Source organism: Leptidea sinapis, chromosome 1 (assembly GCF_905404315.1).
Source record: "Leptidea sinapis chromosome 1, ilLepSina1.1, whole genome shotgun sequence".
Lineage (NCBI taxonomy): Eukaryota > Metazoa > Arthropoda > Insecta > Lepidoptera > Pieridae > Leptidea > Leptidea sinapis.
Window position 1 is genome coordinate 32,121,779 of NC_066265.1, and position 25,270 is coordinate 32,147,048.

The 25,270-nt window shown below is 34.8% G+C and overlaps 3 protein-coding genes across 4 annotated transcripts in view; 1 reads left to right on the top strand and 2 right to left on the bottom strand.

Moving 5' to 3' along the window:
* Positions 1-147: 147 nt before the first annotated feature.
* Positions 148-9,683, top strand: LOC126964962 (CD63 antigen-like). Its single transcript, XM_050808360.1, has 5 exons — positions 148-314; positions 2,685-2,885; positions 6,426-6,587; positions 7,739-7,993; positions 9,488-9,683. The coding sequence occupies exons 1-5, from the start codon at positions 204-206 to the stop codon at positions 9,662-9,664; spliced, it is 906 nt and encodes a 301-aa protein (XP_050664317.1). The 5' UTR covers positions 148-203; the 3' UTR covers positions 9,665-9,683.
* A 5,244-nt stretch (positions 9,684-14,927) lies between these two features.
* Positions 14,928-16,640, bottom strand: LOC126964884 (alpha-ketoglutarate-dependent dioxygenase alkB homolog 4). The gene is made up of 2 exons (XM_050808235.1): positions 15,776-16,640; positions 14,928-15,189 (listed from the first exon to the last, which is right to left on the bottom strand). The coding sequence occupies exons 1-2, from the start codon at positions 16,519-16,521 to the stop codon at positions 14,991-14,993; spliced, it is 945 nt and encodes a 314-aa protein (XP_050664192.1). The 5' UTR covers positions 16,522-16,640; the 3' UTR covers positions 14,928-14,990.
* Positions 16,641-19,912: 3,272 nt separating this feature from the next.
* The window catches only part of LOC126971333 (echinoderm microtubule-associated protein-like CG42247), a 40,037-nt gene continuing 34,679 nt past the window's right edge, over positions 19,913-25,270 (bottom strand). For both annotated transcript variants that reach the window (XM_050817947.1, XM_050818714.1), the window contains 4 exons: positions 24,829-25,011; positions 23,833-23,928; positions 21,607-21,721; positions 19,913-21,131 (listed from right to left, as the gene is read on the bottom strand). In XM_050817947.1, coding sequence (XP_050673904.1) covers positions 20,978-21,131; positions 21,607-21,721; positions 23,833-23,928; positions 24,829-25,011 — 548 coding nt within the window. In that variant the 3' untranslated portion in view covers positions 19,913-20,977. The remainder of the gene's footprint in view (positions 21,132-21,606; positions 21,722-23,832; positions 23,929-24,828; positions 25,012-25,270) is intronic.

Sequence of the window (25,270 nt, forward strand, 5' to 3'; positions counted from 1 at the left end):
TTTTCAGAACAAGTCCTCAAACACGCAAATCGTAATTGTACTTTTCCACAATATAACGTTAGTAGACTAGTGGATGAATGCCCTAACATGAGTATGTTTGTCTGAAAACAATGCGTTATCAGTTTCATCACGCTATCAGCCGCGATAGACGGAGTGATCCAGTAATCAGTTTAAATTACGAACAGTGCTACAGAATTATCATAATGAGTGGGAACGCGCCAAACACGCAAAAAATGAAATTCAACAAAACAGAAACGGAATATAATATGAAATCTATTAGATTTCTGCTGCTCACCATCACAACGATGTTTATTGTAAGTTTTTTGTTTATTCTAAGCAATAATACAAACACCAATGACCATTTCCAAAAAGAATTGATTAATTATATATCCTTCTCCTATCTCCTTGCTATCCGAATGCCACTGAATAAGAAAATATCGGTATAGCGGGGTGTATAACATATACACCACACTGGACAATAGATAATAAATATATAGATACCCTTTATTAATTTAAAATAATATAAAAACTTATAATCTGCGTAAAACTATATGATAAATCTATAATAGACGTAAGACGAGTTTACAGGAATATATCGTTTATACACTATACATATATATATGAAGCGATCTTTTTCGATATATTGCAATGATAATACAATGATAATAATAATATGTTATGTATTTAAAGTGATAACCGAATCCCGCATCGTACATAAAATTTTGTTTATCAAATTTTATTTGTGTATTAATCCTAAGAAGTGAGGGTTATCGCTTCAAAAACATAACATATTGTTTAGATTTACAAGAGCGACATCTCAAGTCAATTTCCTAATAAGTAAATATTGGGGTTGAGCTGGTTATCAACTGTAAAGTAGATCCTGTAGATGAAGCCACAACCTGAGAGTTGAACAAAGCAAACAGAATTTTATAACGAGCACCGGCACGGAACGCCGGAGGTAGTGAGTTCGAATCCCGGATCGTTCATAAAATTTTGTTTTTCAAATTTTATTTGTGTAATGATAATAATAATTATAATATTTAGTATTTACAAAAGTTAATAATAATAGTTAGCTTAGTCTAACTATCCGTGTTTCAATAATAACTGCTTATTGTAAAGCGATGTACCGGTTATCCGTATTAGCGGTTCCGGGGCGAAAATTGATCTGTATCCATCCACCTGTTACTTTTATGCGGATTTAAAACGGTTCTTTTACATTATTAAATTCTTAAAATATACAGTGTTCAAAATATGGTAGAAATTGAATATAAAGGCATCAATTAAATTTTTAATTAAAGTTTTCTAAGGTTTTATAGAACAGAAAAGAAAATATATATTGGCCACATTAATAATTGTTGTAGTGAGGTACATTAATTGTCAGGGTTAATTTGAAGGTGCAATAAATGTCAAAGTTCTATATTATTAAAATACAAGATGAATTTTTATTTGGAGATTAAATAATATTTGTCATGACACGATCGGTAGATACTTGAGCCTATATAATCGAAAACTTCAAGCGAGGTTAACAATATGGAATACTCGAATCGAGTCCCCTTAGTCGATTCGAGCAGACATTCGTGACAGATCAATCACATTCAGTACGTAGAAAAAAAGCTACTCAGAGCGCCTAAAGAAGTTTTTACTTCAGAAATGTGTCCTAAATATTTTTTGGGACATGTTGCTAAGCGCCATCACCGAAAACTGCATTATAGCAATTTGCATCATGTCAATTTTTCATAACACAAGTGCACCTTCTGATGACATCGTGGTAAGTCAGTTCACCAGTAGGAGGCTCCTTTGCACAGGATCCCAGCTAGTTTATGGGTACCACAGCGGCGCCTATTTCTGCCGTGAAGTAATGTGTAAACAATACTGCGTTCCGGTCTGAAGGGCGCCGTAGCTAACTAGCTAGCTACTGAAATTACTGGGCAAATGAGACTTAATATCTTATGTCTCAAGGTGACAAGCACAATTGTAGTGCTGCTCAGAATTTTTGGGTTTTCAAGAATCCTGAGCGGCACTGCATTATAATGGGCAGGGCGTATCAATTACCATCAGCTGATCGTCCTGCTCGTCTCGTCCCTCATTTTCATAAAAAAAGTCACCACCGCTATCTGTGATCTCTTGTAACACCAGAGGATTCACAAGAGCGTTGACGGCCTTTAAAATTGGTATAGGCGCCTAGGCTTGTAAACGCAGCGGAAGTAAACCCACTCATTACAAAGTTTGGAGGTACGTGGAGATAATTCCTTATAAATTACTCTGGAGAAACTACAAACGTCCAGATAAGGATTATAATTGAGTGTATGGCGTGTGGCGATGTTGGATCCCCGAAATATAAATGAAATTGAAAACATGAAAAATCGATGAGAATTAAATCACCTTAATAAAAAATATAATTGCACGTTTTAATGAAACCACGATGCAAGTGAAACCTTTTCTTTGCCAAATAAAATATTAAAACCAGCATAATAACCGAAAGTAAATATATAGGTACCTATATTATGCTTTACATATAAAATAAAAATACTGATTTAAGCTCACGATCAAGAGACGCGTGATCCAGAGCTTAATCAGCCGCTAATATTGTGAAATATATGAAGCATACTCCGCGGCCGGCCGACGAAACAATTTGAGAAGATCTAATAAAAGTTATTTAAAAACCTGATTTATGTCTCTTCCAGGTTATAGCAGGACTCATGATCGTTCTAGGGATATCCGTTTACACTTACTACCACAACTTCTCCTTCTTCTACGAGAGCGGCAAGGGCGGTCGACTGCTCACACCTTCTATACTCTGTGTCATATTTGGGATGATCTTGCTGGTTGTCACTATGTTTGGATTCTTTGGTAGCTTAAAACAAAGCACGTGCATGGTTAACTTGGTATGTATTACAATTCAGCTAATTATTTTATTACTTTTTAACAAAGTATTGTATTTTTTTATATAAGAGGGGGAAAATCTGCAACTGGCTCACTGGTGACGGAACCCATGGATATCCGCAGCAAGAGATGCATTGACGGCCTTTAAGGTGGAAGTATGTTCTTTTCTTGAAGGCTCTAAAGTCATATCGGTTCAGGAAAACAGCTGCCGGTAATTGATTCCATAATTGGCTGTGCGAGGCAAGAAATTTGTTGTAAAACGCGCAATTGTGGAATGCCAGACGTCAACGTAATGCGGATGCTATTTAGTATTTTGAAGTAATGTCTGGTGGTGGAATTTGGCCGCTGGTATCAACCCGAACATATCCTGCATGGACACGAGGTGAGGAAAATGAGGTGTCAGGTGATTGACACAGCTTACATAAACTTCTGTCATTTACAATTCAGCGCGCGCACTAGATTACCTCGAAAACTCAATGTTCTGAGCGGGACTACGATTGTGCTCGTCACTTTGGAATTTTAAGCCTCAGTAAACTGGTTATAACACACTCGGGAAAGGACTTCGCATTTCTCCGAAGTAGCGTAGTAGATATGAGGTGTCCTGACAGAGAACTAAAGTCACAGCCATAATCCATCGAATAAGTAAGTGTGAAGTGGCAGTGGCAGTGGCCTGGTCAAAGCCGCAAGACTTGGGGGTTGAGTGGACACCGATATACGAAGAGTAGGTGGGAGCAGCTGGATAAGAACAGCTGAAGATCGGGTTCAGTGGCGTGCTTTAGGAAAGGCTTAATTTTATTTATTTAATTCAGAGAGATCTCCATATATATTAGTAAATTAGTAAGAATATTTGTTATGTACTATGTTAGTATTATTAGTCAAATATATTTATAAACCTAGAGTCGAACCAACCTCTATCTGTGTTTGGAAGCAGCAGTTAGCAATGCTCGTAGCTATTTATTTGCGAGAAATAAGCGAGGATAATTTAGTGACTTCTGTTTTGGAGTTCGAAATATCATAACTTCACTCTTTGATGAGTTATATTTTAAGTCGTGAGCCGCTGCATATGTCTCGCAAATGTAAATAAGCTCCATAAGTACTCCGATTGAGGATAACATACGATGAACCCAGGTTCTTCGCTACAGCACCCTATAGACTGCAAAATACGTAGGAGCAAAAACAGAAGCCGACGGAACTATAAATAAAATATTGGATTGCAATGATAATATTTTGAATTGTATTATTGAACACTATATAAATAGTTACTTTGATAATAATTAATAACAATTACTATAAGAGCTAGAATAACCAGGTTCAAAACCCGAAAGAAAATCACTCGCAGGTGGACATACCCAGTGCATTTAGGGCTAGATATAAGTAGATAACCAGTAGATACCTAGATAACTAGTAGATAGACCTACATCGTTTTGTATTCACGACGGTTCACTGCAAATTCGTAACAAACTGGGGCCATGATCGTGTAAAGCTTTTGGCTCGGATATACGTGATGAGAAATGAAATTTTAACAAATAGGAAAAAGTTCTAGTCCTACGATAAAAATTGAAGTTAGACATTTTTTATACACTGTGTATAAATGTTTTTAAACTTTTATCATCGCGGACCTTGAACATTGTAACTATTACGACGGGTACTCATGATATATATCGGGATCAGTTCCGCCTCGACCAAGATTCACGCATTTGCTTCTAAATATCGGCATGAAACTAATAAAATATATATATCGTGACTTTACATATTTCAATTCACAGTTTTTTTCATAAATCGCTAGTTCCTCGCCCCGCGCTCTCACTCTTAAAGTGATAAATTTTCATTAATAAAATTATTCTTAATTTTAAGAAGATTTCTGAAATGTTTAATAAGTAATAATTATTCTTGTCTAGTAGGTACAAAGAAATCCGACTGCATAATAAGGGACAATCTTTTCTGAGCAGCCAACTTTATTTTGGTAATTAAAAATCTAGTACTTAGTGAAAGTAAAGAAGCTCAATCATTGTGTTCAATATTAAACAACAATATCTAAATCTTAATTAAACTAGGTCTAGGCCTAGGTACCATTTAAAAATAATTTTCTTATCTATTTGCCCTTTAGCTCAAGGTAATAAGGCTTACAAGTTTAAACATGTGGCCTAAATATGAGGTTTGTTGTCAATGTCTGAATAGGCAAACATTGACTATACCTTAGATTAAGGGTTGGTCTCCGCTTCGATCCAACTAGATACCGCATTACCTAAGAACAAAAGTTTTTTATTGCGGCAACTTATAGATGCTTGTGCATGTGATGCATGGCATCATGACACTCAATGGCATCTTTCAAATTTTATAACTAATATATAAATAAAATACAAAATACTTGTTCCATATCCCAGTGTTTTTCTTATTTCTTTGTACTTTGTACGCAACCCGGCATTTTAGTTTCAAGTATTAGCAAACTTTAACAGAGAATGTGACACGTCAACCTCACACATTGTTCGAGTACGCTCACTTGGGCATTATTTACCGCACTTTGCAACCACGCCTGCGGTATCTAGTTGAAGCCCAGCGGAGAATCCTTAATCTAAGGACTATACCATAGACAAAGAACGTACTAGCGTACAGAGTACAGTCGTGTTAACAGCCCGATGATGTGTGACCAATATTGATTTGCCAATGAGTGCATTAGCTAGTTTAATATTCAAAATACTAACCCCCTTATTCATAATGGTCCGCTAACTTAAAACAGCCGCTAAGGAGTGTTTTTTCTCATTCTGACTTAGGTCATTAGAAGGAGACAGAGTGAGAATTAGCAATGCTTTAAGTTAGCAGACTATTATGAATAAGGGGGTAAGGAGCTAGTTCCAAGCGTGGCTATAATAGTTAATACACTACTTACATAGTTACAGTAACAATAGATTTACCTTGCTTTTCTATCTTGCTGGAAAAAAAATCTCCGTTAGAGATGTTCTTTTGCACGCTAGTATATTGGGGCAGTAAAGTCCTCGAATGGCGACCACGTACCGGAAGACGCAGTATTGGTAGGCCCCCCACAAGATGGACCTACGATCTGGTCAAGATCGCCGGAATACGTTTGACGAGGGCAGCGCAGGACCGATCGTCGTGGAAATCTATGGGGGAGGCTTTTGTCCAGCAGTGGATGGCTTCCGGCTGTTGATGATATTGTAATTCTATGGATTGTACAGTTAATAGACGTAGTTGTAGTCAACAGGCATTTTGTTACCATCTAAAGCCTCAAAAGTATATAACCACACCTGTTTATGGATTTAGTCTGATACCCTGGCACTTTTTCACTTTTTCAATTCACACACGTTCTCCCCAATACTCATCACTTTTGATATACCGATCATCATCTAGGGTCTGCTTATGACTGTGTTTGTATTTAGATATTTAAGGCATAGTTGCAATGCAGTGCAATGGTATGGCATAATGGCAAGTTGTAATGGTAGAATTCTCTCAAATTTCGTTAAAAACATAGGTCTTTTACGGTCTTTAACTTTATTTATCTGTGTCTCATGTGTATCATATTTCAGTACGCTCTAATTCTCGGCGTCCTGGTAATATTGAAAGTTATTGTGATAATTCTATCACTTACAATAGACGCTACCACGCTGCATAACCTCATCAACATACCCATAGCAGAATACACTAGTGATGACGAAATACGAGCTGAAATTGATTTATTACAAACTTCGGTAAGTATAGAATTAAAATATTAATATATGAATACATGTTTAGATAAAGATATCAAATAATAGTTAAGAGTTCCTAATCTGTTCCTTTGATGTGTATCATTTGACTAAATATAAGAAGAGAATAGTTTTTTGAAGTTAGTTTCCAGTTAAAAGGCATTTATTTTCTCAAAATTGATACCTTTAGAATTCATTTTGATGTTATTTCTAATATACTAGACACTACTAGATACCGCTTCGGAAACAAATGGCGCTCTGAGAGAGAAGAAGCGGTGCAAGAAACTCTCCCAGCATTTTATTTTTGCGCTCTTTTTAATCAAATATACAATGTTTTACTGTCATTGCTATTGCTATAAATTAATCATAATCTAGTCCCAGGCTGTCAGATCAGTTAGATATTCAGCTGTGGAGTTTTAGGATTTACGACAGAGCCATTTTTTAATAGAACATTTAAATTTATTTATAGATAATGCCTGGGCCAACAGTGGCTGGGACATTACTATAAAAGTGTACTCATTTACCCTTAAAGCTATTATGTATCTTATGAAGCCCCCTAGAATTAGTTACAAGCAATCCCTTATTTCTAGTGTTATAATAATGAAAATCACTATTATGAGCAAGAAGGTGACGAATTTTGTGAACGTATATTAAATTTTCATAAATGTTCTGATAATGAACAGTCATATTTATTTCTTTAAGAGACAGTGACAGAGAGAGTTTCCATAGCATGCAACCTAAATTTCGTATACGAATTGTTCATCGAGTTTTATTTATTAAGAAAACTTATAGCTGTTTATAACAATTTTAACATATAGTTTTATAAGAAAACGCCATTTACTAAATGTTTAATGACTACTACAGAGTTTTATTACATTGTCTCTATTATAATATTACTATCTATTTATTGATGCAATGCTTACGAAGTAAATTTTTGCTTCTATGTAGATGTTACTGAAATGTTCTCTAGTGTCTTTTATTGAATATATCATGTAAATAGCAACTAAATATTTTGTGAACTACTGAAAGAAAAAACTAAGTCAAAGAATTAACTTAACTTTTCAGACATACAAGTGTCATATTTATTTCGTAATTTATAACTTTATCACACCCGTTATGCTAAACACATTTTAATGAAACTATTAATTTGTTGTCAGTTAAACTGCTGTGGGGACACGTCATACCACGACTACTTATCCATGAACTTCACAAGTGATCACTCCACCGTTATCATCTCCAACAGCGATGATGGTCCAGTGCTGGTGCCGTCGTCATGCTGTGTCGTAAAAACAGAGGATGATGCTTATTGTATGATCATAAGGACCAACGGCTGCAGAACAGTAATGGGGAGATTGCTGTTGGAAAACTCAAGCGTTATTGGTATTTTAGGGATCTCTGTAACTTTTATACAGGTTGGTAATATTAAGTAATTGGCTATATATAATTTAAATAAGCGTCAAATATGTTTTTAATGATTATTTATTGTTTTACATTAATGTTTGCGTCAATTATACTTTTATGAGAATTTTATTTTCAACCCTCAGTTTAAGTATAGGTCTCCGCTGCGCTACAAGAATAGCTTTTTTATTGCGACAATTATATATTGTAGTGTGTATTGGCTATTTGTAAAGATGTTTGGCATCTCAATGGCATATTTCAAATTTTGTACTAAATTAATAAAACACAAGATGATAATATGTGATCCCAGTATCTTTCTTATAGTATCATTTTTACAAAGTTTTACTACGCAACCCGATATTCTAGTTTCAATTATTAGCAAAGTTTTAAAGAACAGTGGCACGTTTACGTCCCACATTATTCGAACCTGGCTCGAGTATGCTTGGGCGTAATATTAGTTGCCGCACTTTGCGACTACGCTTGCGGAATCTAGTTGGAGCGCAGCGGACACCAAACCTTAATCTAAGTTTCAACCAGTAAGTCATGGCGGCTGTACAATCTCGTCGAGGGACCGCGAGGCTTGAAGAGTGTGAGAGTGGTCATCACAAATAGAGCACGGCAATACTTTAAGACTTCATTCTAGCGTTCTACAAAGCGTAAGTCCGGCCACATATGGAGTGTTGCTGTCTGGTCTGGCGCGCCGCAGTATCAGCTTGATCCATTTGACCGCGTGCAACGCAGAGCAGTTCGAATTGTCGGGGATCCAATGCTCTGTGAACGGCTGGATCACTTGGCATTGCTTAGAGACATCACTTCATTGTGTGTGTTCTACCGCATTTATCACAGGGAGTGTTCCGAAGACCTGTTTCACCTGATTCCTGCCGCAGAAAACCACCATCGCACGACACACCAAAAATTAGGATATCATACCTACCAACTGGATGTGTGGTGGTCCTCCATAGTACAGTTTTCAAGGGGCTTTCTTTCACGTACTACAAAGCTGTGGAATGAACTTCCTTGTGCGGTGTTTCCGGGACGATACAACTGGTACCTTCAAAAAAAGCGCGTACACCTTCCTTAAAGGCCGGCAACGCTCCTGTGATTCCTCTGGTGTTGCAAGAAAATGTGGGCAGCGGTGATCACATAACACCAGGTGACCCGTACGCTCGTTTGTCCTCCTTTTCCATAAAAAAAAATTAGGAGGATGCTTCGTCGCCAATCGCCATACTGTAATTACTACAATTTCAAACTTATGTGAAATCACTGCACGTTTCATACTAAACCAAATTTCAATTTATACGCAGTCCCTCCTGTTATTAAGTAGGACATCCTGTTTGTTGAGAATTTTTCATTAAAAAATACGGTAATGTAAATGAAATAAAGAATCAATGAATGATTATTTTTTTAATTAGGTAGTTTGATATTTAGGTAGGTATATTTGTAATTTTAACTTGTAAACGATGAACGGACGTAATATAATATTTTCAAGCATACATTTTTCTTCCCAGGTTCTTGGCATTATATTCGCACTCCTGTTGGCTCGCTGCATCCGAAAGATGAAGAGCGAAAGGGCTCTACAGCAGTGGAAGATAAAAGAGCAGATGATAATGGCCCGCAAAGCTGAGGAAAACTTGTCAGACGGCAACACTGTCTATATCGCACAGGCAGATTCCAGTACAGCATAAATAAATTTTCTGAAGATTATAGCTTTTATTTTTGTGGATTATGAACAACAAAACGTTTTTCCTTTACTTTATATCGCGATTGAGGGGTTTAAAAAATAGTGCTTAACTTTAATTATTTTAATGCGTTTTCTTTACATAGTTATATATATTGGCGGAACTTGAAAAAATTCATACACAACATAATATTATAATATTTATGTACAATCTAACAATAAAATAAATTGTTTACGAGAAAGCGTTATTAATCCTAGCATATAACATTCAAACAAGTATGTACCAAAACCAGTCCCTACCTTTTTCAAAAACGAATCGAAACTCGTGTAGCGACGTCAACATCGATTCTACAACATTTTCTTAAACATTTAAAAAAAAACATGGTGGAGGTGTACTTATGGCAATATTTAAAAAGGTTGAATATGTCCTGAGATGCGATTGGCAATCCGACTTGGTGGAGGATTTATGGATTCAAATAAAAGTATATCCTGTTACTACTATCAATTTATGTACAGTATATTTACCGGATTACCTACCCACCAGCCTATATGTAGAATTTCTTAATAAATGTCAAAATATTATGAGCAGCCATCCAAACCATAAAATCTGCATTGTTGGTGACTTTAACTTGGGTAGTATGATGTGGTCGAACCAAACAGGACTTCCTCTAAGCAACGTGTGCGAAAAATCTAGAGCATTGTTTGAGTTTTTCCAGCTGACTTTATCAAAACAACTTAAATACATTGCTAACCACTTAAATAGAATCTTGGACTTAGCGATAACGGATTCACCTGATACTATCTCACTAAGTCATACCATTGCTGTTTGCCGCTTAGACTCACACCACCCTCCCTTTGAGCTTACCCTACTTAGTGGTCGAGCCCCGTTGCTTGAACTCAACAACCGATTACGAGAGCTGTAATAGGGAAATTCAAGACTTTGATTGGGAGCAGTCGGCTTTGCAACTTGATTGTGATGAGTTCGTTCATTGTTTTAATAACACTTTGTATGAAATAATTGAAAAGTACACACCCAAAACCAAAGTACGCAAAAAATCTTATCCCGTTTGGTTTTCTACCGGGCTAGTAAAGTTGCTAAAATCTAAATTTAATGTCAAATTTAAAACTTACGGTAATCCAAGAGATTATGATACTTTTGCAATGTTAAGATGTAGAGCTAAGGTAGTTTTTGATCAATGTTTTCGCACATACATAAATCGCATCTGGCTATAAACTTAAAAGCGTTTTGGCGTTACACTAAAAATAAGAATGTCACTAATGCCTACCAAGACAGATGAGTTACAATAACCGATACGCTAATGATGGCCCTGGCATTGTGAACTTGTTTGCTGATCATTTCTCGTCGGTTTACTCTATGAACGCGAATAGTAATGTGAACTATATTCCTGACTTTCCTCCTTCGGCTTTTTCAATCTGCCAATTTTCAGTGTCTCTAGAAAATGTTATTCAACAGCTTCAATCCATTGATTTATCCAAAAATTCTGGACCAGATGGTATACCACCCATTTTAATTCGTATGTGCCCTGTATGTCTCGCCAAACCCCTCGTTCTTATTTACAACAAATCACTACAAAATGGAATCATTCCTGCTTTATAGAAGATTGCTAAAGTAACACCAATATATAAGACTGGGGACAAAACAGATGTCACAAACTACCGCCCGATAACCATTCTAAGTTGGTTCGCCAAAATCTTTGAAAGGCTTGTGTATGCACATGTCTTTAACCATCTGAAGCCCATCTTAAGCTCACGTCAGCACGTCGTCCAACTGTTTCTAACTTACTGGTATATACTTCATTCTTATGTGACACAATTAACGATAAGAGTCAGGTTGATTCAATATATACAGATTTTGCGAAAGCTTTTGACTACGTTCACCATTCAGTGCTTTTATGTAAGCTACATCACCTGGGAATTCATGGATGTAATATGGATAATCTTCACAGATGGCTCACATCTTATTTATCAAATCGTACGCAACTAGTTGCGTTGAGTGGCTTCGAGTCAGTCCCATTTCTTGCTAGCTCTGGTGTTCCTCAAGGCTCAAATCTAAGTCCTTTGCTTTTTTTGGCATTTATAAATGACTTATTATCCAAAATTCGATGTGAGTGTCTGGCGTACGCCGATGATCTAAAAATATTTCGTAAAATGAACGGTCCAGAAGACTGCTCGATCAATTCCTCAAATAATAATGTATCGCATAACAACCCGATTATGAGAATTTGTAGAGAATTTAACGAAGTGTGTGCTGATTTTGATATATTCTTTACAAATGTAGACATTTTTAAAAATACTCTTTATAAAACTTTCTAGTTTACGTAAAATAATTTAATGTTTAACTAAATTTCGTTATACTGTAATTACTATTGTGTCCACTTATTAATTTTTTATTTTTTTTTACTGTATTTGGTGAATGATGTGTACAATTTTAATTGGATCTCAGGATCATAAAAATATGCTGTACTTGTTATTAGATGATTGTTTTATCTTGTTATCTGTTATTGTACCTACTTGTAAATAAATAAATAAAACAACGAAAATGTCCGAGTGATATTTTTGTCAATATCTTCGGTAACATCTATTCAATAGGAGTTGAGTAAACTTCTGTGACCATTTAGTACCTTTTTGAAAATAATTAAATAAATTTGCCAGATTAAAAACAAAATTTTTGAATATCCCTGACAAATATTGATCACCAGCAAACATCTTCTTCCCCCACCACACCGCCTCTCCACTTGTCTAAGTAAGTTTAAGTAATTAGTACCATGAACTATTTTATTAGACACAAGTACTACCTGAGGTGGATTAAATTTCGTGTGGATGCTCCTTTGTAAACTTTCAACTCTACTCTCTAGGCATGCAGGCGCTTGGAAAACATGGCAGTTTGCCTTAGAGATAATCCACCTCCAGCACAATTTTTTTTTATTAAATTTTGATTTAGTCTATAGCTTCATACTGTTTATGTTGCACTATGGTAGCTCATGTCAAGTCATTAATTTAGTACCATAGAGAAAAATATCAGTTACATTTATATTATTCCTAATTATTCTTGATAAGTGTAAAAAAATAACCTTCAATATAATAATTAAAATTACAGTAGAGCCTCGATAATCCGTACTCAGGCTAATCCGAACGTCGCTATAATCCGAACTGCATACCCCACCCCACTTCCTCGCCTTCGCCTCGCTGCTATGTTGTTTATTAATTAGTCTGCAGTTACGACTGCCACGTTGCGCGTCCATTCCACGTTTTTCTGCTCTGTACTCGTGCGCGGCGTGTTTTTTGAGGTTATAAAGATGGTTGAGGACAACACCAAAACGCAAACATAAAACTTTGACTATAGCCGAAAAGTGCACCATACTAGACAGTTTAAAGGACGGAGTGTCGGCAACTTCTCTTACTTGTAAGTATGGCGTTGGAAAATCAACAATTACAGACCTCAAGAAAAATGAGCAAAAATTGAGATCTTTTATAGCTAAAACTGAGAAAGGACCAGGGTTCAGAAAAACTCTAAAATTACCAGAGAATCCAGAGCTAGAAGAAGCACTGTTCACATGGTTTTTAGAACAAAGACGACGCCACATTCCATTGTCTGGTGAGGTCGTAATGGAAAAAGCGAGATTCTTCCATAAAAAACTAACAGGTTCGGATTTTTCTGCAAGTAGAGGATGGCTTGATAATTTTAAAAAACGTCATGGCATACGTCAGCTGAAAGTGTCAGGTGAGAAAGTCTCTAGCAATACGGAAGCTGTTCAACCATTCCAAGAAAAATTCCTAAACGAGATAAAAGAAAAGAACCTTTGCCCTGAACAAATTTACAATGCCGACGAATCAGGATTGTTTTGGAAGGTTCTGCCGGACAAAACTTTAGCCTCTTCTGCTGAAACTAGCGCTCCTGGGTCGAAAGTGTCTAAAGAGCGAATAACTTTTATGCCTTGCGCAAACTCTACAGGGAATCACAAATTACCATTGCTAGTTGTGGGGAAGGCAAAAAAGCCAAGATCTTTTGGATCTGTAAAATTACCAGTGCATTATGAAGGGCAGAGGCGTGCTTGGGTAACCAGAGATATTTTTCTCGAGTGGTTTAGAGGCCATTTTGTTCCTGAAGTCAAACGCCATTTAAAAAAAATGGGACTGCCACAAAAAGCATTGCTACTCTTAGACAATGCCCCTGGACATCCAAATGCTGAAGATTTGACAACAGAAGAAGGCAACTTCTCTGTACTGTACATGCCTCCAAATTGTACGCCTTTGATCCAACCTATGGATCAAAACGTAATCCAAAATGTCAAGATAAATTACAAAAAGAAACTCCTGATTCAAATGTTCGTGCAGCAAGAAGCCGATGAGGCTTTAACCTTGCATGATGTTATAAAAAGCGTCACAATTAAAGACGCCATTTTTTCGCTAGCGCAATGTTGGGATCATGTATCATCGTCTCTTATCGAAAGATCTTGGAAGCCTCTTTGGCCTGAAAAAATAAATTCAACAGAAGATAGATCAGAAGAAAATGATGACTTCGACGTAGAAGACGATCTCCCGCTCAGTCTATTACGTAATCGTGGTTATACAGAAGAAACCATTTCCACTTTCATGTACATGAGTGAAGAGGAGAATTGCACAGATCCTATAACTGATGATGAGATCATAACCCAAATAACGCAAGAGAATGACGAGTCTTTAGCTGAAGATTATTTTGCTTCAAATGTCAAGAAAATTACTCATTCACAAGCCATATCATCTTTGAACACTTGCTTGGAGTGGGCTGAAGAAAATGACCTGTCCTTATCGGAAAAGATGATGCTACGTAACTTGAGGGACAAAGCTTTTTTCTGGTCCATCAACAGGACTCGCCAAACTAAAATAGATCAGTTTATGACTAAATAGACAATTTACACCTTACGTATTTTATGGTACATAATTATTATGTAAATGTACGGTAAGCAACGAGCCGGGCTTTTTATTTACATTACGACTGTAGTCCTTACGCTGCTTGTAATAAGAGCGTTCCCAAGGTCAATATGTAAAGCCCAGCTCGTTGCTTACTGTACCTCTTAAACTATGTATATAATTAAACACTATTTTAAGAATAAAAATGTTTTTTTTTTCTCCTTACATACTATAATCCGAACGCTTCGTGAGTCCGAACAGGGGTTAGTTTTTGCTAGTTCGGATTATCAAGGCTCTACTGTAATTATAAAATAGTTTTATCATACTATATATATTGTATATATGTTGCAAATATACAATAATAATAAATATGTTTTATTTGATCTTTAAATGATAAATACTTCTATAGAAGTTGTAAACAACTACACATTAGTTTTATTTGTATGATCCCAAAAATGCTTTGCTTGGCTTCTTATTTCATCTCCTATACTAGAGTTTGTCATGTAGGTAGGTGTAAACTCTCTATATGCAATGCAAACTCTGCGCTCAGGTATATCCTCCCGGAGGACACAGTGTTCCCAATGATATCGAGGTTCTCCATACAGTACTGCTAAAGAACGTCTGAAAATAACAAAGGAAACTTTACAACCATATGAATGTTTTAGGGCAAAATGTGATTCAGATAAACCATTTGTCATCAGCCCAAATACATCTTCACCAAGGGGCTTGGTCTATTATATTATGTAAGTGTGATCAGATCTTAGAAAATCACTCCTGCAGTGCAAGTTGGACAAATGCACATACAATACATACAATGATTTAAATTCTTCCTAGGTGTCTCTTTTCATTTCCTGGCAATGATTTCACTAAAACATAAGTTTTGAATTGGTAAATCTTAAACTTATTTGTATATGTATTATAATACATCTATAGATGGGATTAAGCCATTGCATTTTCAATGAGACACATGTGCCTAGCATTTGTGGCATACTACATATAGGAAAATTGTAAGACAGAATTCATTGTTCGCTGTAGCAAAGTGTCTATTTCTATGTCATTTTCACAAATAACTAACTGTCCCCCACAGATACCTCATAGTCTCCTTACATTCTGGAGTTATTTTTAGTAATGACCATAATATAGTCTGGTCTAAAGTCAATACACTGATTATCTATCTACAGAGAAGTATGGTGATAAACAAACTAACCTTATCATTGGTATTCTTACAATCACATCTCTATCCTCCTTTGGTTTACTTGTTTCAAATATTGATGGCTCATTGCTTTTATAATTTAAGTCTATTCTGCCATCGGCCAGAACAGTTGGTGGATACTCTTTAGCACATGCTAAATTATATTTGCTTTGATCTCCTTTATATGGTGTCATGGTTAAGGCTGTATCAGACAGACAATTTACAGTAACAATTCTTTCACCCCAGACCCAACAGTCATCAATATGAGGATCTATTGAAGCACCCTTGTTGGGATCATATTCTAATGAACATTGTTCAATAACTTCATAACCTTCTAATAGGTCTACACAATTAAATCTGTCTTGTATGTATTTTGAAAACTGTGGAAACCCATCAAATTTCCCTAGTACAAGTTTTTTCTTTTTAAAATTAGTTTTCGGTCCATAATTTTGCTTGCGTCTGCCGCTTTGTGAAGTATCCCATGGGACTTCATCAATGCAAGTCATCAGATCATTCTCCTCTTCCTGTGTTATGAAATCTAATAGTATAAAAACTCCAGGAAACTCTATTGAATGGCCTTCGTGGTTGGGGTGCTCTTTGTAAAGGTTTGTGTCCCATCCACTCCAAGCCTTTGCACAAAGTGGACAATACACATAGCTTTTATTTTTGTCGAGTGATAACTTTAAGCCGGCAGCTCCATACTGATTTTCACATATTAAACATGTTCTACATCCCTTGCAACCACATGGTCTCGGTTTCATTTCAATTTCAGTTAACAATGAATAGTATATATAAATAAAACTGTTACTGAGACAATATAAATACTATACAGAAATAAGATAAACAAAGGCGCACTAAAATATTGCTCAATGTTTACCAATGATTACCTATTTGAATTTGTCATATGAAAGATCAAAGAATTTTCAATTTATGGTCATAGTTGTCAACTGTCAAAAAATTATTTCTTTTACATGTCTATGTCATTCATAGTTAACTGTCAGATAGTTCAAAAGGGTTGCCAATAAAGAGAACTATCAAATCGTTAATGATTTTTATAAATTTTATATAAAAATGATAGATACACAGTTTTTGTTGGCATTTTTACAATTTGTGATAAGCTATTATAAATAATTTCGGCGAATATAAAATAATTTCATATTAGTTTGATGAATATTGCAATTCTCGCGACACCCAATTTTAAATAGTGTTTTTGACGGTTTGTCCTTCCGTCCAAAGGTACATTGTCGAGCATACGGGTCACCTGATGGTATGTGCTTACCGTAGTCCATATTATTATCTTTGCTAGATTAAAATAATATTAAGGACACTCTCTTTTTTCCTATATGATGAATATGGATGTTTTTTTTCCGGGTCATAGATGTTTATATGTATTTATGTATGTATATTGTATAAATATATCGTTAGCTTTGTTTGTACCCATAGTAGAGATTATGCCTAGTTTGTGGCTAGATAATTTGTGTCAATATTATTATTTAGCTGGTTGCCTATTCAATAGTCAATATAAGGTTTCTATTAAAACACATACTTCAACTTTTTAAAAATTTATTTATGCAATGATGTAAATATTTTAACAATGCTTCCATTTGGTAGTAATTTTTTAATAATTTTCGATTACTATTTGATTTTTTAGCTCCTTGAGTGGTTTTTTCTAAATTTTACGATATGATCACTCTTACGATTATTAGATTATTAAGATTACTCTCACACCAAGGTATATTTTGTAGGCAATATATGCAATATATCCATGATAATTAATTAAACTAATTATGTGAATAATTAAAAAATTGTGTATGTTAGTATGTCTTTATAATATGGTACCTAAGTATTTTTACTTACTAGCTTAATTTTCGTACTTATTTAAATGAATAAAACTGACGAGACGAGAGAAACGTTCACCTTATGTCACTGTCGCTCAGATTTCTTGATTGAACTCAATTGCAATCGTCACTTTGATACATAAAAAATTGCATACATATTTAATTTTATACAACGCTTTTGTCAGGTCACATCTTGAGTATGCGTCAGTTGTTTGGAACCCCTGCTATAATATTCATATAAACTGCTTGGAAGGTATTCAAAATAAATTCATTAAACATTTAGAATTCCGACAAAATTTAGATCCCGCGTTTAATTTTTACTCCAACGATTTAAGTTCTTTGAAAGACCGTCGAACCCATAGAGACATAATATTTTTATATAAATTATTACATAATATAGCTGATTCTCCATTTCTATTAAGTAAAATAGGATTACACTGCAGAAGGCCTACATCCCGATGTAAAGATGTATTAGATGTTGCCTATGCGAGAACAGTACATGGAAAGAACAGGTTTATAATTCGGGCATGTAGCTGTTATAATAGAGCATACAGTCATATTGACATATTTCATGAAAAGTTAAATGTTTTCAGATCATTGGTTTGTGATAATTTAAATAATTACTGATTTTTTTTAACCCCATTCTTACATTTTTTTCTGAATACTTATCTCATTTGTAACTAATTCATTATAGTATTGTATAATAGGCGCGTATAGTATTGTGTAACTTATATAGCTTGTAATTAGTTGTTAATTTGTATTACTTTTGTTTTGTGGTTTTTATCTTACCGTTGCTTACCTTTTAACTAAAAGTGTCGTATAAATTGTTAGAAACTTCACTGGTGAAAGTGTAAGTTTTAAGATTTGTTAATATTTAAGTATCATAATACTGTTTGTTTCCTATACATGAATAAATAAATAAGGCTGAGATAGAGCGTACTCAGAATTTACTTAGGTACGTTAAACTTTTATGAGTGTCGAGAACTTGACTTTTGCATTGCACTGTCTTAGCTTAAGCCAAATAATATACTACTCTGGCTTTAGCTCAGCATAATTTCAGCCGTCAAATGATTAAAAAAAGGAAATCAAAGACAATGCTAAGCTTACACTTAGCTAAGATTTACGTATGTAAAGTCGGAGGTTCCGCTGTGGTACCCACCGAGCCTCCAGGATCCTGTGCAAAGCAGCTTTTTTAATGATAAAAGCCTCCCACATGAGCTTAAATCATAAAACGCATTTATTTTAATTAATTAAAAAAATAAGTTTGACTTTAAAATCAGGATTGGAAATTCAAATATCATTTGTAACAATAATCATCTTATTTCTGTAATTAGTGTCTATCTTTTATAGTTTGCATTGGAAATGATGTAATTGGTCGCAAAACAAGAGTATTATATTGATCAAAATAAATAGGTGCCTGACTAAAAAGTTTCCTTGCTTAATTAATATTAAAAGAAATTATCCGCCTACTAATAGCCTAACCACATGGTCGGATTTGGTCCGACCGAACATTCTAATATGGTCCGGTACCGGACCGCGCCCGCTGTTCAGTCGGACCAAATCCTATCATTATAGCTTAAACGCCGCCTTTAGATAATATGATATTTCTAATTAATTGATTTGTGGACCTGCCACAGAGTAATTACCTATTAATTAATATTTTGATTTATTTTATACCACATTTTAGGTACTATTGCTAATCGATCTTTAAAGGTTAGGTACTTTAAAATCATACAGTAATTTAAATTGTATTAAAACTGTGTACATATTATATTGTTTGTTTAAAGGATAAGCCTCACCAAATTTGGTATCTTATTACACTTTTTTCATTAATATACTTAATTATATTATAAAAATGTACATGTGCAGGATGTGCAAGTACATAACCAATTTTTTCCCATAATTACAATTTTCTTAAAACACCTTTCATAACGTTTTAAGTACCTATTCAATATTTAGTGGCAGTGTGTTGCAACGTGTTATCTAATAATTTAATTGTAGGTATGTATAAAAGCACAATAACGTCATAATAGTAATATAATTTCATAGAATACTATATCTACTTGCTGCCAAATTATAAATATAAGTAAAAAGTCAAAGTATAATTATATATATAATAAGCTTCTTATTATATCGACTGTCAAAATTTTCACTTCAGAAAATGATACTTCATTAAAGCCTCAACATATGATCGGGTTTCATACGGTCGAATCACCGGACGCGGTCTAGCAGCGGACCACATTCGATGATATGTCCCATTGTCCATCACACAAAATTATTGTTATCGGACCATGCAGAGTACGACGCCGGCGCCGACAATATTGCCGAACCAAATCCGACCATGTGTTTAAGGGTATTATTACATAGGTACATATACGCCCCAAAAGTGGATTACGGTACCTAGGTTCTTACATAAATTTGGAGTTATATATTACAAACCAGGAACTAGTTTTGTAGTTCGTAATGACTTTACATACATTTAAATGTTCTGCGTAGGTACCTACACAAAAGTTAGAAGCTAATAGGATCACATGGTTATCTATTTGTCAAGACCCTTTTTTCTCAGAAACATGTAGAGGAATGAAATTTAATCATTTATATTTTAATTTTAAATATTGCTTGAAACTCTGAAAAAATAAGAGGTACCATAAGCTGAGCCAGTTCTCAGATTTAATAATTTTAAATCAATATGTCTGTGTCCACTTACGCAGTTTTTTTTTGTTCTCATATTACAAAATGTATTGCAAAGTGCATTTAAGCAAATAATTTCGATAGCAAAGTGAAGTTCTACTACAGTACAATAAATTACAGTTTATTATTATATAATAACCTACACTCTAGTTTTATTTAAAGTCTTAGATCATGTTACTTCATAGAACTTTATATCCTAAAAGTTCGCAATTCAATTTTAGTTCTAAAGATTTCTTCTGCAGAGATCTTTAGTACAGATTTAGTTCTCATGCAGCCCAGATAAGGTACAGTTGTTTAAACTGATATATTCTGATAAAATATATCTCAGGGCGAGAACATCGTGAACATGAGTATTAAAAAATCTTGATATATCTTGTCCAATAATAATAGAAAATGCTGGGTGTATATAAGACACCTGTCTTACATACCTATATAAGACATATACAGCCAAAATATCTGAATCCGAATAATCGACTTTAATGAACTATTCCCATATGACACATCACCGTGGCGCAAAAAGGCCATAAAATGTGTAATGTCGCATTCCACGAAGCTCCAACGAAGGGTACTCTTGCGCCGATCAATCAAGTGCATCAAAATCCAGAACTTGGAATGTGGGCGGTGCAGTAACCGGAGGTGTTGGAGGTGCAACGACAAGGGCAGGGGGTCTCAGCCCCTGATACTGATGCTAGTCATCCACCAATTCCCAAAGCATGAGCGCCGCGTCGGAGCCACCAGATGTGACAAGGCAACGGTCGTTGAACAAGAATCTGGCGGCCAGGACCGCGCCTGTGTATACTTTCACTTCGTAATATTCTGCCTTGGGGCTTGCACAGGGGTACCTAAAATTGAAAGAAATTTTAAACGTAAGAAATAATATGGTTTTACTGATAATATTTTCTACGATTATTAACGATTAGAATAGAATTGTGAATTAACGGTATCGTTAAATATTGACGTTAATGTTAAATTTAATTATAAGTATTAATTTTATTACTAGTCCTTGGCGGAATAGGTTAAACCTTTGACTCTCACAACGGTTCGAGTTTCGTCTGCCACGTATTTTCGGTTCTCTGATTTATTCTTACGTTTTTAAGTATTCGATATCAGGTGACATTTTTTAGGACCTTTAACAATATACTACTACTAGTCATTGTGTATTGATAATTGTGTAGGTAGGTATAAAAAAAGGTTAGTATTTTATTTGTCGATAATTAACATATAAAGAAATTATAATTTCATCAAACAGAATAATATCAAGAATATTATATTTAAATATTAAAAACGTTTAAGCTCAAGGTGGAAAGGAATACTCACTTAAATAGACGGAGGTATCCATCGGAGTCTCCACTGATTAGCAGATCATGGGCGGACGAGCGACTTGAAGATGTTATCAGTGAAGTCATGGGGTAGAATCTGTTGTTCCACATTCCTGTTGATAAATTAACAGTTAAAAATGGAACGAAAATGAGGATGCAGTATAACAGAAAAGTTACCTTATCCTATCTAAGACCGAAGTGAGAACTTCGTCAAGGCGATGCTAATAATGTGAAATAAAACGTTTTTTTTTTTCTTCATTTCATTCCAATTCTAATTCAAATATTTTTATTCGAAATAGGATGTGACATCACTTAATGAAAGTCAAAAACCACCCACCAAGACGAATGCCTCAGACCTGAGAAAAATGAGCGCAACAAACTCGGCAGGCTTTTTATTATATTTATGAAAAAATATGTATTGAAATGATGGGGGTCATCTTTAGTTGCGTCGGAACTCCATTGCTACGTTAAAAAACTTGAAATCACAATGAAATTACCATAATTTCCATTTAGTTAATTATACCTTTTTAATCACATATGAATGTTTAAAATTAGTACTGCTTAGAATCAAAATAAGAATGTTAAAATACAAAAGGCATGGCTCAGGCCTGAGAAAAATATCTCAACATACCTTAATTGTTAATAAATTCAAGGTCTAGTGGATGGCACAAATAATTAAATTTGTATTTAATACAGTTTTGCCATACCTTAAAATTAACCTAAAATATTTGCGATATTATATAAACGGCACTTCCATTGAGTTAGTGGTATTATTAAAGTATCAGCTAGTATTTTGTAATATGGTTTATCTACACCCATGCTTTAAATCCTCTATTAAAGATTCTGAAACAGTTAGCTTATTGCCAACATTAAAACACCCATTGTTCTAATAACCATTACATCATCCAAAAGAGTGTTGTAATGTTGTACTGAATTTCATAACAACACTCCTATGTTTTTTTTATCCCTTCATGCGCAAAGAGTTTCAACAGACAGCCACATTCTTATTGCTCGATGCGTGGTATCTGTATGAATTTCAAAAAAAGAACATTTTCGTTTACGCGCGTTCCACACTACGAGAACGTCGCGCGCCGTAAAAAAAAGTAGGTTATTCGAATCCCCATATTTCTTCGATATTTTTATTGTTTTGTTTACAAAAAATGAGCGATTCATTTTAAACGCTGCAAAAGAACATTATATTCGAGTGAATTTTAATTATTGCACTATACAAAATGTAAATTACTACTAAAATAAATAATTGTTTCATTAATACTTACTTTATTTGTATATAATCAGTAATGAATGATATTAGGTTACTACTAGGACGGGTGTTTTAATGTTAGCAGTAAGCTAACTGTTCCAGAATCTTTTAGAGGACTCATATGGGTGTAGATAAAGTCTTGTATGCAACTGTTGATAATTAGGTATTAAAAACTAAAATAAATTATTGTTTCATTAATACTTACTTTATTTGTATATAATCAGTAATGAATGATATTAGGTTACTACTAGGACGGGTGTTTTAATGTTAGCAGTAAGCTAACTGTTCCAGAATCTTTTAGAGGACTCATATGGGTATAGATAAAGTCTTGTATGCAACTGTTGATAATTAGGTATTAAAACACTCATGTGATACTATTATCACACTCGTGTTTTAATACCCCTTATTACACAACAGTTGCATAAATAACAATTTTTTAATCACACTTACTGTGACTTATTTATGCATTAGCATATATCGATTATTTAACCTATTCTTAATATTAACAATGCTAGATATTTTTATTATTTTATTTATTTAGAGCATTGGCCACTGGATTCTATGAGCTTAAACTTTGTTTTATAAAGTATGTACTTAAGCACTTGATTTTTACTTTTCAAAAAGTTCAAGTTTATTAAGTTCAAACTTAAACATATGATCAAACAAGAATATGTTAAAACGACATTTTTCAATCTAAGGGATACTAGAATTAATTCTCTTGCTATTTTTTTGCATTTAGTAGCCAATTATATTAATTGTTAAATCATTTCGTACATTCATTAATTTGAGGAAATTAATTTTGATTATAAAGTTAATTCATTGTTGTAGCAATTTTTATAGAGATAATATTATTATAAAATATTATATAATACGTTCACCTGCAACTGTAGGTACCTACAACAGTTATTATTGTACTTACCACATAATTAAATACCATAAATATGTTATCTCTTATTTACTTACCTGATACAAGGAATCCAACTGTAGAATTGAATGTCGACCACTTCACATCCTTCATTGCGATTGGACTCTTCTCCGGTGACAAAGCTTTTACATCCCCTGCAATGATTAAATCATTTTTAAATTTTAGAAAAGAATACAATAAAGAGTACCGCAGTACAGAGAGTAAAGATACATTTGTACTATGCCAAGTAAAATAATTAAATATTACATGTATAATGCATTGAAGGCAGCGAATATAAAAATTAGGTTAGTGCTACATTATATATAGCGCTTGTTGAGTTACATTACTGAAGGACCTTTCCGAACAACCTGGAAATACAAAGGACAAGAGATCCACTGTATTTTACTCGCCAGAGTCTATTGCTATTAATCGTTTTTTTGTAATTACCTTTATGACAATCAGAGTGGTGGCTACCAACACTGCATCTTCCGGTACATGGTCGCCATTCGAGGACTTTACTGTCCCAACGGCCATCTGTCCGTCGAACTATGTGCCCTGCCCACTGCATTTGGACTATGTCGGTAACTTTGGTTTTCCTACGGATCTCCTCATTTCTGATTAGATATCGCAGGGAAACTCCGAGCATAGCCCTATCCATGACCCCGCTCAGAGGGTATGATGAGCTTTCTCATAAGGCCCATTGTTAGCGACCATGTCTGCATATCCAGCGCGGAAATGCTGCCATTATTCTTGGTACGCTTGCACGTAATGATAGTTTTATTTTTATGCAGTCATAGTATTGTAAATATAGTCATAATATTTGTTTTGTTTGAATAAATGAGTTCTTTTAATTAGTGTTTATATCGAGATGGAGGCGTGTACATGCGTTTCATAGATTGGCGTTGGTTGTTTTGAGGTTGAATGGGTGGATTCAGGCTTGCTGGTTGGAGTGTTTTTGTGGGGTTATGTTAATAAGGCGGGTCTACATAATTTCTTTGCTATTATCTTGGAAATTTGGTGTACAGTCTTTACTCAAAATAATAAACAATACTCACAAAAAGCTAGATCATAATCAGCGGTGACCGATTGCAAGTAGTTTCCATCGAGGCTCCAGTCAAGCTGCATCAGAGGTTGAGCGCCACGAATCTTGTTCGACTTCTTGTAGGAGAAGCCATCTCTTGACACCCGGAACAGGTAAATGCTTCCGTTTTGGGATCCAATTGAAAGCAAGTCGCCAGCTATAAGACATTAGAGTACACGAGAATCAGTAAGATTTGCTGTTACTTCTTAGCTTTCTACAGAGTGTGTTTAGTACATCCGGTGTGCATCACCATCATATTACATCGTTTAATTAAGGGACAATAACTTTTTTTATGAAAATAACAGGCCAGACGAGCAGGAATTTTAGCTGATGATAATTGATACGCCTTGCCCAATACAATGCAGTGCCACTCAGGATTCTTGAAAAACCCAAAAATTCTGAGCGGTACTACAATT

Coding starts and splice junctions, on each gene's coding strand:
- LOC126964962 (XM_050808360.1), top strand. CDS start 204: ATGAGTGGGAACGCGCCAAACACGCAAAAAATGAAATTCAACAAAACA. Junction 315..2,684: donor CCATCACAACGATGTTTATT/GTAAGTTTTTTG, acceptor TGTCTCTTCCAG/GTTATAGCAGGACTCATGAT. Junction 7,994..9,487: donor TCTCTGTAACTTTTATACAG/GTTGGTAATATT, acceptor TTTTCTTCCCAG/GTTCTTGGCATTATATTCGC.
- LOC126964884 (XM_050808235.1), bottom strand. CDS start 16,521: ATGAAACCGAGACCATGTGGTTGCAAGGGATGTAGAACATGTTTAATA. Junction 15,190..15,775: donor GTAAGAATACCAATGATAAG/GTTAGTTTGTTT, acceptor TGTTATTTTCAG/ACGTTCTTTAGCAGTACTGT.